At 41.1% G+C, this 14,496-nt stretch overlaps 1 protein-coding gene across 1 annotated transcript in view; it reads right to left on the bottom strand.

The window, feature by feature from the left end:
• The window catches only part of lama4 (laminin, alpha 4), a 182,911-nt gene that overhangs the window by 42,954 nt on the left and 125,461 nt on the right, over nt 1-14,496 (bottom strand). Inside the window, exons 23-26 of the mRNA XM_059981458.1 lie at nt 12,085-12,247; nt 11,410-11,543; nt 3,343-3,514; nt 890-1,021 (exon numbers count right to left, since the gene is read on the bottom strand). Of these exons, the coding sequence (XP_059837441.1) occupies nt 890-1,021; nt 3,343-3,514; nt 11,410-11,543; nt 12,085-12,247 (601 nt within the window). The remainder of the gene's footprint in view (nt 1-889; nt 1,022-3,342; nt 3,515-11,409; nt 11,544-12,084; nt 12,248-14,496) is intronic.

Here is a 14,496-nt window from a genome sequence, read left to right as displayed (position 1 = left end):
TTTTAAATAACTTCTGTTGAGGTACAAGGATGATCAGGGAGGATATGGACAGCAGTTCTGTCCCCACATCATGACAGAAATTCATCAAATCTATTTACTTTTAGGTGTCATTCATGACAGAAAAATGTTGGTCAGGATAGCAAAAAGTTGGAGATCTATGTAGAAGAATGCATTATCTTCAACACTTGAGATAATGTGGTGTTGCCAAATCCCTATATGTTTCCAAAATCATACTTCATTTTAATATTCACATAAAACTAAACTGCTCCATCTTTAAAAAAAACCTGTCTTTCTGGTACTGAATGATTTTAACTGTACCCCAATAATTCAGTTTTGCAACTTGAGTCATGCAATCAACCATCAAGAATGAGGATGGACAACTGTGTCAAAATTAAACAGGACAAACATTTCTATTTCAAAACATTCATTCCAAAAATCTTGCTCACAAAAATCTTGTTGCAATTTTCTATGATTCAATTAAAATAAAGCTGTAATTTGGCATTTTCATACTTTTGGCCTGAAACAATTTAAGTTTTTTATTCTTGCAAAAATTACCTTCTGCCTCCTCTCTGGTCTCTTATCTCTTCTCACTTGCCATCACCTCCCCCTGGGTCCCCTCCTTTCACCCATGGTCCACTCTCCACTCCTATCAGATTCCATCTTCTCCAGGCATTCATCTTTCCAACCCAGCTGGCTTCAACTATCACCTTCTAGCTATTCTTCTGACCCTACTCCCTCTTTTTTATTCTGGCGTCTTCCCCCTTCCTTTCCAGTCCTGAAGAAGGGTCTCGACTGTATATTCATTTCCACAGATCTGATCCCGCTGAGTTCCTCCAGCAATCTGTGTGTGTGTTGCTTAAGTTTTTAAACACTGCCCGGTCTCATTTACCTCATGATATTTTGCATCATTGATAAGCTTCCTCTTGTCAGTATCCTCGAGGACTACAGGGCCTTTGCTGAATCCCAAGTCATAAACCAATCGTATGTAGCCATTTTGCATTTCCATACTGAAAAACATATCCTGCAAAAGTGGACAAAATCATCTCCATTAAAAGAAAGAAGATAGAAGTGTGTTCCATGCACAGACTAAAACACAAACTGTAAATGTACAAAACAATACATATATGGCCTTGGTTCAATCTGTTTAAAAATAATTACAAAAAAACACAGATATCTGGAAATCTAAAATGAGAAATCAAACAAAAATGCTTGAAATGAATAACAACTCAGCCAAATAAAATCCACATATTTGGCCTTGTTTTCAGACTGACGCGATAAACATTCCAAATGGAGGACTTGGTTACAGTTTTAATGGAAGAAAACATTGTTGATTATTAGATAAAGGGATGGCATGGTAGCATACTGGTTAGCAAAATGCTTTACAGTACCAGCGCCTTGGTTTCAATTCCCGCCACTGCCTTTATGGATTCAGTACTATCTCCCCCTGACCACATGCATTTCCTCCAGGCTGGTAGGTTTATTAGTCATTGTAAATGAAATAAATGAAATAAAATTTGCTTTTACATGGCCATTGCAGACTTACATCCATTGCTTGTTAGCATGCCATTAGCTTTTCCAGATTAATATGTCCTATTAGAGTTATTATACAAGTTCAGTTTATTTACTTCCATTTATTGAGTTATAGAGCATAAGAGGCCCTTCTGGCCCTTTGAAGGGCCATGCTGCCCAGCAATCTCCTGATTTAATCCTAACCTAAATCATGGGACAATTTACAATGATCAACTAATCCAATGACTGGTACATCTTTGGAGGAAACCAGAGCACCTGGAGGAAACCCATATGGTCACTGGGAGAACGTACAGACGGTGTCCTGACAGACAACGGCGGGAAAGGTAGTCTGCACTGTGAAGTGTTATGCTAACCACTACACTACCATGCCTCTCTGCTTTTCATTTCATTTAAAAATCTTTTTTATTAATTATTATTGAAGACCAACAAAGAAGATACATTAAGTCAATATGTCATTATGTACAATAAAGAATTAAATTAGCAAATAACTGATTAACAAAGCTAAGCAATGGATCAATAATAATATGAAAAAATAGTGTTAAGAATATTATTTTTTGAAGGAAAAAGGGAAAAAAAGAACCCCTACCAACTGAAAAAAAGACTGTGGAAAAAAAAACCCATTGGGAGTACAACCCCGAGCTATACGTCAATCCACCAACTCCAATCTCTGCTTTTAATTGGTTGATTCTTTGTTAGCTTGCAAAAGCTAATGAAAGTAGTGAACTATATTTGCTGCCAGAATTTAAACGGCAACCTTTACCAAGGCGTTGGTCTCTCTTCTTTCATTGTTATTATTTATGAACATTTTCTGTATTAATGGTGTTTAAAAAGTGCATGTTTTATTCTTTTTATACATTGACAATTGGAATTTCACATTGATATTTATTGACTGTACAAGAACTGTAATTCTAAAATCTTGCACGATGCAAGAAGCAAGGTGCCACGGTAGTGTAGTGTTTAGCGTGATGCTATTACAGCACAGGACGTTCCAATGTTCTGAGTTCAGTTCTGGTGCCATTCTGAAAGGAATCTTTATACATCCTCCCTGTGGAAGGGTTGTGTTTCCTCCAGGTGCTCCTGTTTCCTTCCACTGTCCAGGTAGGTTAATTGGTCATTGTAAAATTGTCCCATGATTAGGTTAGGGTTAATTGGGTCATGGGGTTGCCAGAGCAGCAATAGCATAAAGGGCCAGAAGAGCCTATTCTGCGCTGAATCGGAACTCAGCGTGTGTTTGCGTGTGTGGACGTGCATGGGTGGGGTGGGTTTATGGTCGTATAGAAGTGTAGTGGAGAGCAGTTTATGAAAAGTTTGCAATTACCAACAATAAATTTAAATGAATTTGGTGGTGCGGTAGTATAGCGGTTAGCATAACACTATTGAACTAGTGACCCAGGTTCATTTCCACCACTGCCTGCTAAAAGTTTGTATGTTCTCCCCCTGTCCACGTGGGGTTCTTCCCGGTGCTCTGGCTTCCTGCCACATTCCAAAAATGTACAGGTCGGTGGATTAATTGGTCTCCCTGGTGTAATTGGGCGGCCTGTCACTGAGCTAAATCCCTAATTAAACTAATTATTTACCTCCCTATGCCCAAGGTTTGCTGATGGATGTTATGAATTTTAATTTCAGATACTAGGGGAATGTATTCAGATAGAAACCTTTTCATCTGTTAATTTTAATGCCTATTATTAATTTAACTTTTAATATATGCTCTGAGCAGAGAACATCTCACTCCCTGTTGTTTTCCTGTATGTTTTACTCTCTCTGCAATTCAAAACTTCTGGTATTCTCCTGTAGAGATATGTCTGCTCTTACCCCATTCACCATGAGTAGTAGGAGGGCACTATCAGCTGAAGTGCGAATGTCCAGACTGAACCGAGTTGCTATGTTGAATTTCCCTCTCCTTAGGATGTTGCGCACAAAAGCGTAGCCCGAACCATCAAAGTAGAAGTTGGCAGCCCTACTTTGGGCAAAAGCAAGTTTGTACCTGGAAAGTAAATAAGGCAACATTTCTAAATCAGCATGTGCAGTTTTAGTTTGCATATTTTCACTAGCCCTGTTCTAAGCATGCACCACTAAATGTACTTTCTCCTCTCATTCCTTTGTCAACGTCACCTTACAACATTCTCCCTGTAAAGACATGCATTGTTTGTGTATTTAATATTTCAGTAACATTTTGAGTAATATTGTAAATATATTGTTTGATTAAGCATTCTTTATTCTTTTGAATAATTCATTTGAATAGAATAGAACTTTAATGACATTGCTCAAGACAACGAGACTGTCGTGCCACCACTGTCTGTGCAAACCCAGATACTTACAATGCATGCAGCTTAATTAAAAAAAACAAAATCCCATATTTACTTTATTGTCACCAAACAATTGATATTAGAGTGTACAATCATCACAGTGATATTCGTTTCTGCGCTTCGCACTCCCTGAAGTACAAATCGAAGTAAATATAATAAAAATTTAAATTATAAATCATGTTTAGAAAATAGAAAAGGGAAAGTACGGTAGTGCAAGTCAGGTCCGGATATTTGGAAGGTACGGCCCAGATCCGGGTCAGGATCTGTTCAGCAGTCTTTTCACAGTTGGAAAGAAGCTGTTCCCAAATCTGGCCGTACAAATCTTCATGCTCCTGAACCTTCTCCTGGAGGGAAGAGGGACAAAAACTGTGTTGGCTTGGGGGGGTCGTGTCCTGGCAACACTGCTTCGACAGCGTGTGGTGTAAAGTGAGTCCAAGGATGGAAGATTGGTTTGTGTGATGTGCTGGGCTATGTTCACGATCTTCTGCAGCTTCTTCCGGTCTTGGACAGGGCAACTTCCATACCAGGTTGTGATGCACCCTAGAAGAATGCTTTCTGCAGTGCACCTATAAAAATTAGTGAGGGTTTTAGGGGACAGGCCAAATTTCTTCAGCTTTCTCAGGAAGTAAAGGCGCTGGTGGGCCTTCTTGGCAGCGGACTCTGCTTGATTAGACCAAGTCAGGTCATTTGTGATATTCACCCCAAGGAACTTAAAGCTTTTGACTTGTTCCTCCTGCGCACCACCAGTGTAGATGGGGTCGTGCTGTCCGCTACTCCTTCTGAAGTCAACAACCAATTCCTTCGTCTTGCTGACATTGAGGGATAGGTTATTGTCTTCGGACTGTGCCACCAGGTTCTTAATTTCCTGTCTGTACTCAGACTCATCATTACCCAAGATACGGCCTACAATTGTGGTGTCATCAGCAAACTTATATATTGAGTTTGATGGAAACTTGGCTACACAATCATGGGTGTACAGAGAGTACAGCAGGGGGCTGAGTACACAGCCTTGTGGGGCACCGGTGCTCAGAGTGATTGTAGAGGAGAGCTTGTCCCCTATTTTTACAGCCTGGGTCCTGTATGTGAGGAAGTTGAAGATCCAGCTGCAGATCTGAGTGCTAAGACCCAGGTTCCGGAGCTTAGGAATCAGTTTATTTGGAATGATGGTATTAAAGGCAGAGCTGTAGTCAATGAAAAGGAGCCTTACATATGTGTCTTTATTCTCCAGGTGTTCTAAGGAGAAACGTAGTGCCAGAGAGATGGCATCTGCTATTGACCTGTTGCTCCAGTAGGCAAATTGCAAAGTGTCGAGGTTGACCGGTAGGTTATGGTTGATGTGTGCTGTAACCAATCGCTCGAAGCACTTCATATCTATTGATGTTAGAGCCACAGGTTGGTAGTCATTCAGGCATGCCACCTTGCTTTTCTTCGGCACCGGGATTATCGTTGCCCTCTTAAAACACGAGGGGATCTTAGACTGAAGCAGGGAGCAGTTGAAGATGTCAGCAAACACTCCAGCTAGCTCGCTTGCACAGGCCTGGAGAACCCATCCTAGGACACCATCTGGGCCCATCGCCTTCCTTGGATCTATCTTCAGGAAGGCTCTTCTAGTGTCTTCCTCAGTGACGATGAATCTCGAAGCCACCAGGTCCAGTTCATTCAGAGGGGGCGGGACGCTCCTATTCTGTTCAAATCTTGCGTAGAATACATTAAGCTCGTCAGGAAGAGAAGCGCTACAGTTATTGATATTCCCAGCCTTTTCTTTGCGCCCAGTGATCTCATTTAGACCCTGCCATAGTCTACTGGCATCCCTCTGGTTAGCCTGGGCTTCCAACTTGGCTCGATATTGCCTCTTGGTGCCCTTAATGGCTTTCCGGATTTCACGCCTGGATTCCATGTAGCGACTGGTATCCCCGGACCTAAAAACCCCAGCAGCTCTAGCCTTCAAAAGGGACTGGACCTCATAATTCATCCAAGGTTTCAGGTTAGGGAATACCCAGATCGTCTTGCGAGACACACAGTCCTCTGTGCTATTCCAGATAATGTTTATGACAGCTAGGGCATACTCATCAAGGTTAGCTGCCGAGTCCTTGTATACTAACTCGTCCGCCGATTCAAAGCAGTCACGGAGGACTCATCTGTTTCCTCTGTCCAACGCGACAAGTGACTTTGATTGTCCATAATACTCAAAGGCCATTGGCATTCTGGGTGGTAGCATTATTCAGCTGCACAACATCTACTGGGAAGAAGCTGTTTTTCAGTTTTACTGTCTTGGCTAAGACATTTCAGTATCTTCTACCAGATGGCAGGAGATTGAACAGGCAGTGTCCGGGATGGGATGGAGCTTTAATGATGTTACAAGTGCGCTACAGGCATTGAGAGTTGGAGATTGTCTCCAGGTCCAGTAGTTGAGTCCCAATGATGTGCTGAGCTGTCCTAATCACCCATTTGAGTGCTTTAGGTTCTGCTTGCTGCAGCTAGAGCACCACACAATCATTCTGTGCATTTATATGCTCTCTATCGCACATCAATTAAAGTTAGCTAGCAATTTTTGGGGCAGCTTAGCTCTCCTTAAGCACATCAAGAGTATAGTCTCTGTTGTGCCTTCCCTATTATTGAGTTTGCATTAACAGACCATGATTGAGTTATATGTAAAACTATGTGAATGGCATACATTATTACACCACTACACGGTAACCGTGCACCTCACTAAAATAAACATGAAAGTAAGCTCACATGTTTCGGACTCCCTTGTTTTATTTCAATTAGTTTTATGTTTTGGAGTAAACAAAACCATAACAGTGGTGAGAAGAACAGTCATTAATCAACAGTAGGAAAACTTGTGCTTCACACAGACAAATTTACTATCTTCCTGTTATTCATATATAGCCGCTTTTTAAATTTAACTATTGATCGCCAGTTTCCCTAGTACCCAATATTTTCAACTTCTAAAGAAAAACAGCTATACTGCAGCTTTCTGCAGCTGTTAAATACTTTGGTTCATTAGCAAAGCTGCTATATAGTCTTCAGGCTCTTTTTCACACCCTCGGATCTTCCAATTTACCTCCTTTCCTGTGATCATTGAAAAGAAACCCTGACTCGTTCTCAGTTCCACTCTTGCTTGACAACTTGCCCTGATCGTTTCTGATTTCCAGAGGTCATTACAAGAGGTTCTCATTCATGACTAACTACGTCTGACTTTTCTGACTGACGCCCTTCCAGCCACTCAATATGCTTATTTACCAGGGAGTCAACATCCTCATTATGTGCCGTGTCGTGTGACGTGGGCAATCATGGTCTATTGACCATGACTGTGCTTGGAGAATTTTTCTACAGAAGTGGTTTCCCATTGCCATTTCTAAGCAGGTGCTGCACCTTGCCCAAGGGTGACCTGCAGGTTAGCAGAGGTAAGGAGCACCTTACACCTCCTTTGGTAGTGATGAATCACCACCTCCTCCCAGACTAGGGAGTATGCAGTGGAAAATGCTGAGGAGTGCTTGCCATTCAATTCAGGAGCACCTGAAAGATCTAAGAGTATCAGTTTTCTACTCTTCCCAATAGTTGCAGATTCAGGTGTAGATTCACTTATTTATCCCATGCACAGAGAAACATACAGTGAAATGCACCATCTGTGTTAACATCCAACACTGCACAAGGACATACTGGGGGCAGTCGGCAAATGTCGCCACTTATTCTGGTGTCAACGTAGGAACCACAACAATTTTGTGCTGTTCCACCATAAACAAAATGCTGATACCATTGCTGAGTGGAGGGGTGGAGATATGTCTCTATCAAAGGCGGTGAAAGGTGTTCCTTCCCTCCGCTAGCCTCCGTCACCCTTGAGCAAAGTGTAGCACCTGCATAGCCACCCCGATCAGAGCCACAAAAAGCCAGGGGAGCAGGCGGTGGATGGTCGTATGAACAGCTGGTGCATATCACAAGTCCTGGTTATGCTACCACTGACGCCAGGCAGACAATCTCTGAAGAGTATTGATAAAGTCTGGGGTCACCCGTCTTGTAAAGACACTGTCCAGAAGAAGGTAACAGCAAACCACTTCTGTAGAAAAATTTGCTAAGTACAATCATGGTCGTGAGACTATGACCACCTATGTCACATAACATGGTGCATATAATGATATGACATTGTGTCCAAATTATTTTGATTCACATCCATATTGACATTCCATCTTACTGTTCTTAATATTTTGCAGTTATTAAATTAACTATTAATGGTCGGGCTCCCTGGTGCTCAAGAATTTTTTTCCTTGTAACAGGATCTGGGCAATATCAGCAAGACCAGCATTTACTGTTCATTCCCAACTACCCTTGAGAAGGTTGCATTGAGCTACTTTCTGTTTATGTTTACATTTTGTTTATGGTGCAAGTTGATATTTCTATCAGTGTTTTATTGAAGGTGTATACAATTTTAATGCTCCTTTCTATAATGTTTAGATTAGCCAACTTGAATACAAACTCTGCTTCTTTTTGAGTGGAATATAGTCCTCACTGAACTGACATTCAATGAATGAGGCTGAGAAATTCCCAGTGATGAGTCCAGAATCAGATTTAATATCACGAACAAGAGCAAGTCTGCAGATGCTGGAAATCCATAGCTGCTGCCTGGCCTGCTGAGTTCCTCCAGTATTTTGTGTCTGTTGTCAGTTTTCATATCACTGGCTGATGTTGTGAAATTTGTTGTTATGCAGCATCAGTACATTGCAATACATAATAATGGAAAAGACACTATGAATCACAGTACGTGTGTGTGTTTGTGTGTGTGTGTGTGTGTGTGTGTGTGTATATATTTTAAAGAATTAAATAAGTAGTGCAAATTTTTTTTAAAAGTCATAAGGTTCATGGGTTCAATGTCCATTCAGAAATTGGATGTCAGAGGGGAGGAAGTTGTTCCTGAATCATTGAGTGTGTGTCTTCAAGCTCCTGTACCTCCTCCCTGATGGTAGCAATAAGAAGAGGGCATGTCCTGGGTGATGGGGATCCTTAACGATGGATGTTGGCTTTTTGAGTTATCGCCCCTTGAAGACGTCCGGAGTGCAGAGGAAGCGAGTGCCCATGATGGAGCTGACTGAGTTTACAACTTTCTGCAGCTTATTTCAATCCCATGCAGTGCCCCCCTTCCCCACCCCCCATACCTGACAGCCATGCAACTGGTACAATACATCTGTAGAAATTTGCAAATGTCTTTGTTGGCATAACAAATCTTGTAAAAATCAATTGGTAATTGATCTTTTGATTCTATTTCATTTTTTTCCTGTGGGAAAGTATCTATTTGAGCCACATTGGTAACAGATATCTGGAAACGATTATGACAATTTCCATGCTTCATAGTCCTGACTCAGATACTGCAGCACTAAGATCATCATTGCCCAATTCACAGCAAATTCATACTGTTATAAAGTGAAGTTTTTATGATATTTGTAAGTGGGAAACAAATTGTCCCGGCTGCTGCTTCTGTAATATCATCAATACTTGTGAAGTTTCTTCCCTGAAAGCAGTCTTTAGCCAGATGATACAGTATCCAGAGATTGAACAGGAGCAGCTGCTTGACAGATTGTTGTCGCATAAGATCAGTTTGACTCAGACAAGAAAGTGATGCAAGGAAATATCATTCCACAGCTTTAATGGATTTTGCATACCAATTAAAATTAATGTTTAGGATTTCACTGAATAATTAGCACCTTAGGATCAGGGCCTGATATACAATTCCTTTAAAAATGTACACTGTTGATGAAGTTTGTGGTTGATAATATGTACATCAACACATGAGAATGTTACTTCTTGTGGTGTCCGTTAGCTTAGCCACCATGTTCTTTTGGAAATATTATGAATAAGCTCGTGTCGCTGTCTTTACATCGGAGTCTGTCTTTCCTCTGCACTTGGTTTCCAATATTGCCAATACACACCATGACAGCGAACATAACTTCTGTGTGTAGTGACAGAGTTTCAGCAGTGAACAGACCTTATAGTATACCAAGCTAGGCTCAGATTTGGGTCCTGATGAAGGGTTTCAGACTAAAATGCCAACTGTTTATTCCTCTCCATAGATGCTGCCTGATCTGCTGAATTCCTATTGCATTTGTCTGTGTTGCTATGGGCTCCGTTTTGTCAGTTGCTAATATTTATAGTCTCAGCACTTAGCCATTCATTAATCTTTTGTCCACTGACATAAACAAAATCAGTTAAGTTCATAGAGAATGAGGAAAAAAACAGAACCTCTAAACTTAGAGATTCTTATTATGTGGGTTTGGGATCCACTGGTTGACTAGTTCTACCTGTTCAGAACAAAGTAACCCGCTGCATCCAATCACAAACAAGAGAACATCTGCAGATGCTGGAAATCTAAGCAACACACACAAAATGCTGGAGAAGTTCTGCAGGCCAGGAAGCATCTATGGAAAAAAATTACACTTGTTGTTTTGGTCCTGCTGAAGGGTCTCGGCCCGAAATGTTGACTGTACTCTTTTCCAGTGATGCTGCCTCCAGGATTTTGTGTGTGCTGCTGCATCTAGTCCCTGAATCTGTACATCTTTCTCACTTCTTATTTTAAGTAACAGCTCACCACGAATAGGAAACCTTAGTCATGTTGACATCTTAGTCATGAAGATTTCCTATTCGTTGTCAGTATACTTTGAGGCATGGCAATTCTTACTGCTTTTCCACATCTGGTACTTGACATCTACCTATGCTCTGAAAGATTCCATCAAAAAATATTTCATGAGTCCTTATGCTGATAGGATGAGGAGTGAAGGCCCACCCTTCATTGTATCTTAACACTGATACTGCTTCTAATGGTCTACATTAGATGTCAGGACAAACTAGCAATCTCCATGATGGAAAACGATAAACATTTTTATGCCTGACTATGACTTCTACTCTTCTGAAGGCAATATTGCCAAAAAGTTGCCAGAAACTGAACTGAAGGATTATTAAGAATTGAATCTTCTTATCTAGAGTAGGATACTTTCAGCTCATTGAAGTGTTTTTATAACACCAGCAGTACATGAGTGAAGACTTCATATATGTTCTGTTGAAGACAAAGTACAGCTTCTATCCTGATGCTAACAGACACTTGAGTAAACCTCTTGTATCATAAGATTGTCTCTTGAATTCACAAACCATCTCGTCATGAATTTTCACTTCATTGTTTACTTACGCTACATTTCATTCTGCATTCTGATTGTTTACAAAGACCCCACCGCTATGGGCATTCTCTCTTCTTCATTCCATCAGACTGAACATACAAAAGCCTGAAAACACATACCACCAACATCAAGGACAACTTCTACCCTGCTGTTATGAGTGTATCGAATAGTTCCCTTTGTACAATCAGACTGACTCTTAATCTCACTATCTATCTCATGATGATCTCATCACAATATAGCTTATCTGCACTTTCTTGGTGCATTTTACACTTTATTCTACATTGTTATTATTTTACCTTGTTCTACCTTTGAAAACCTTGTTCAAACTTTTCACTGTATTTTGGTACCTGCGACAGTAATAATAATAATAATAAATTATTAATAAAGAATACTACATGTAACAATTTCATTACCTGGTGCAAGGTACCTGGACGGTTGTGTTCAAATTGAATACCTGCTTGAAATTATAAAGGCTTGTGATGTCACCATTGAGTGTGGCCATTTCAATACAGCCAACAAAACCAGGCAGGTCCAAGCTCCCAGGAAGCTACGATTCACAAAACACAATAAGTTATTTTAAGGCAGCTCAGTAACGTCCATAAGACCATAAAGCTTAGAAGGAGAATTCAACCTTTTGGCCCTTCGAGTCTGCTCTGCCATTCCATCATGGCTGATTATTATCCCTCTTAACCCCATTCTCCTGCCTTCTTCCTGTAACCTTTGACATGTTTCTTTGGTGAAGGGGCTAGGGTTTCAGATCTCTGGATCATTCATACCTTTTCTGGGGAAGGTACAAGAGGTACAAAAAGGACAGGTTACACCTGAACCCGAGGGTACCGACATCTTTGTGGGCAGGTTTGCTAGATTGAGAGCAGGGGTTCCCAGTCTTTTTTTTAATGCCACTGGCCAATGTCATTAAGCAAGGGGTCCATGGTCCCAGGCTGGGAACCTCTGAGTGAGAGGGTTTTCACTGTATCTTGATACATGTGACAATAATAAACCTATATGAAATATTAATATTTGAAAATGACAAATACTCTGTATTTTATATGTCCAATTGTTAGTGGACCTTGACTCAGTTAGCATACCTGGAAACCTGGGGGTACTCCTCCAACATAAAATACCATGTCATCTGCTTCCAGATCCAGCAGAGAATCATTGCCTTCAGCTGATCCTTTCTGGATGAATTTTTGCTCAGCAGTGCTGCCTGGGCTGGGTACAGTTAGCTGTATTTTCCCATGCCTTCCAACCCTATCAGAACAGGAGAAATAATACAGTAGAAGTTAAATCTATACAATTCTTGTTAGCTGGGTCACTTCTGGAACCTGAAGGCCGTCTTGACAATGAAAGGCTCTTAAATAATTACAATTTTTTTTCTTTATGCACTGTGGATGTTACTTCAGCACTGTTGGTTTGGAAACACAAATGCTTTGATCTTCAACAATGACAAAGTAATAGGATGTATGTACCACTGATATATGTCTATGCATGTACCTACGATACATGTTCATGTATGTACCAATTATTCATGTCCATGTATGACCTGGCACTGAACTTGGTGATGGAGGTGTTTCCATGCAGTTATTCATTTTAGCTAGAGGAGGCTATTTGACTGGGAGGTACAGCTACAGAAACATTAAAGAACTAAAGGGTAGGTCTTACAGTTGTACAAAGTCAAAGTCAAAGTTCATTTATTTTCAAAATACATACAACCTTGAGATTCATCTCATAAGAACATAAGAACACAAGAAATAGGAGCAGGAGTAGGCCATCTGGTCCGTCAAGCCTGCTCTGTCATTCAATAAGATCATGGCTGATCTGACTATGGACTCATCTGCACCTACCTGCCTTTTCCCCATAACCCTTAATTCCCTTACAATGCAAAAATCTATCCAACCTTGTCTTAAATATATTTACTGAGGTAGCCTCCACTGCTTCATTGGGCAGAGAATTCCACAGATTCACCACTCACTGGGAAAAACAGTTTCTCCTCATCTCCATCCTAAATCTTCTCCCCTGAATCTTGAGGCAAAGTCCCCTAGTTCTAATCTACCAATGGAAGCAACTTTTCTATTCTATCTTATCTATCCCTTTCAAAATTTTGTATGTTTCTATAAGATCCCCTCTCATTCCATAGAACACTACAGCACAGTACAGGCCCGTCAGCCCTCCATGTTGTGCCGACCCATATAATCCTTAAAAAAAGAAGTACTAAACTCACACTACCTCATAACTCTCCATTTTCCTTTCATCCATGTCCCTGTCCAAGAGGCTCTTAAATACCCCTAATGTTTTAGCCTCCACCACCATCCCTGACAAGTCACTCCAGGCACTCACAACCCTCTGTGTAAAAAAACTTAACCCATTTTTAAAAATTTAAATATAACTTTTTAACCATTTCCATGAAACCAGCTAATTGGGGCAGTCCTTAATTGGGCCAAAATGTAATTGTCCTGATGTGTCCTAATTAACCTGAATCCACTGCATATCATTTCAGAATAGACAAAATATTTTAAGTGCTCTAAGCTCTAGAGATGTTCAGACAGTGCTCTGCCCAGCAGACGGTCTGCTCGATGCACCATTCACTAACTGCCATAGCTACAACTTTGGTTAAAAATACAACTAATCCTTCCAAATTCTTATATTGCACAACTCTGTTGCGCCTTATACAAGAAAAAATATATATTTATCTATTCATACATTCCTTTAGATTTTGGGCAGAGATGCATATTTTTTTAAAAAGCAAAACATCCAAATTTCTATTAACAGGAAATAATTGCATGCACTTTTCACAAAGCTTCAAACCCGTTATACCCGTGGAATTCTTCTGAATTCCAGAGAGTATAGTCCCAGGTGACTCAATCTCTCCTCATCCCGGGAATCAACCTGGTGAACCTCCTCTGCACTGCCCCCAAACCCAGTATATCCTTTCCTCAAGTAAGGAAACCAGAAAGGAACACAGTACTCCAGGTGCAGTCTCACCGGTACCGTGTATAATTGCAGCATGACCTCCCTGCTCTTGAATTCAATCTCTCTAGCAATGAAGGGATTCCATTCCATTCGCCGTCTTGATAGCCTGCTGCACCTTACAGGCAACCACAAAGCAAAGAAACCAAGCAGAATCCATCATAAAAAGAAGACCAGCAAGCACCCAATGAGCAGAAATAAAACAACTTGTGGAAACAACAGAAGCAAGCACACAACTGAGGTCCATGAAGGTGAGTCCACAGCCACAACGTCAGCCAGCACTGCAGCCAATCCAGTCGCCCGTTAGTCGCAGGCCACCGTCTCAGTTCAGCGCAGAGATGAGGAAACCTCGCAGAGCAGTGAGCTGAATATCAGCCTGTCCCTCACCTCGGCCCCGATACCCTGACTTTTTCAATCTGGCCAGGCGTTCAACTCAGCCAAACCTTTGGATGTTTCCTGCTCTTGGACCCGGGCCCAGCTGCTTTCCTGCACTCTTGGGACCAGGCCCTGTTGCTTTCATTTGGCCCACACCC

This window comes from Hypanus sabinus, chromosome 10, assembly GCF_030144855.1.
Source record: "Hypanus sabinus isolate sHypSab1 chromosome 10, sHypSab1.hap1, whole genome shotgun sequence".
Lineage (NCBI taxonomy): Eukaryota > Metazoa > Chordata > Chondrichthyes > Myliobatiformes > Dasyatidae > Hypanus > Hypanus sabinus.
The sequence above is the reverse complement of the archived record's forward strand: the minus strand, read 5'-3'. Positions and strand labels throughout refer to the sequence as shown.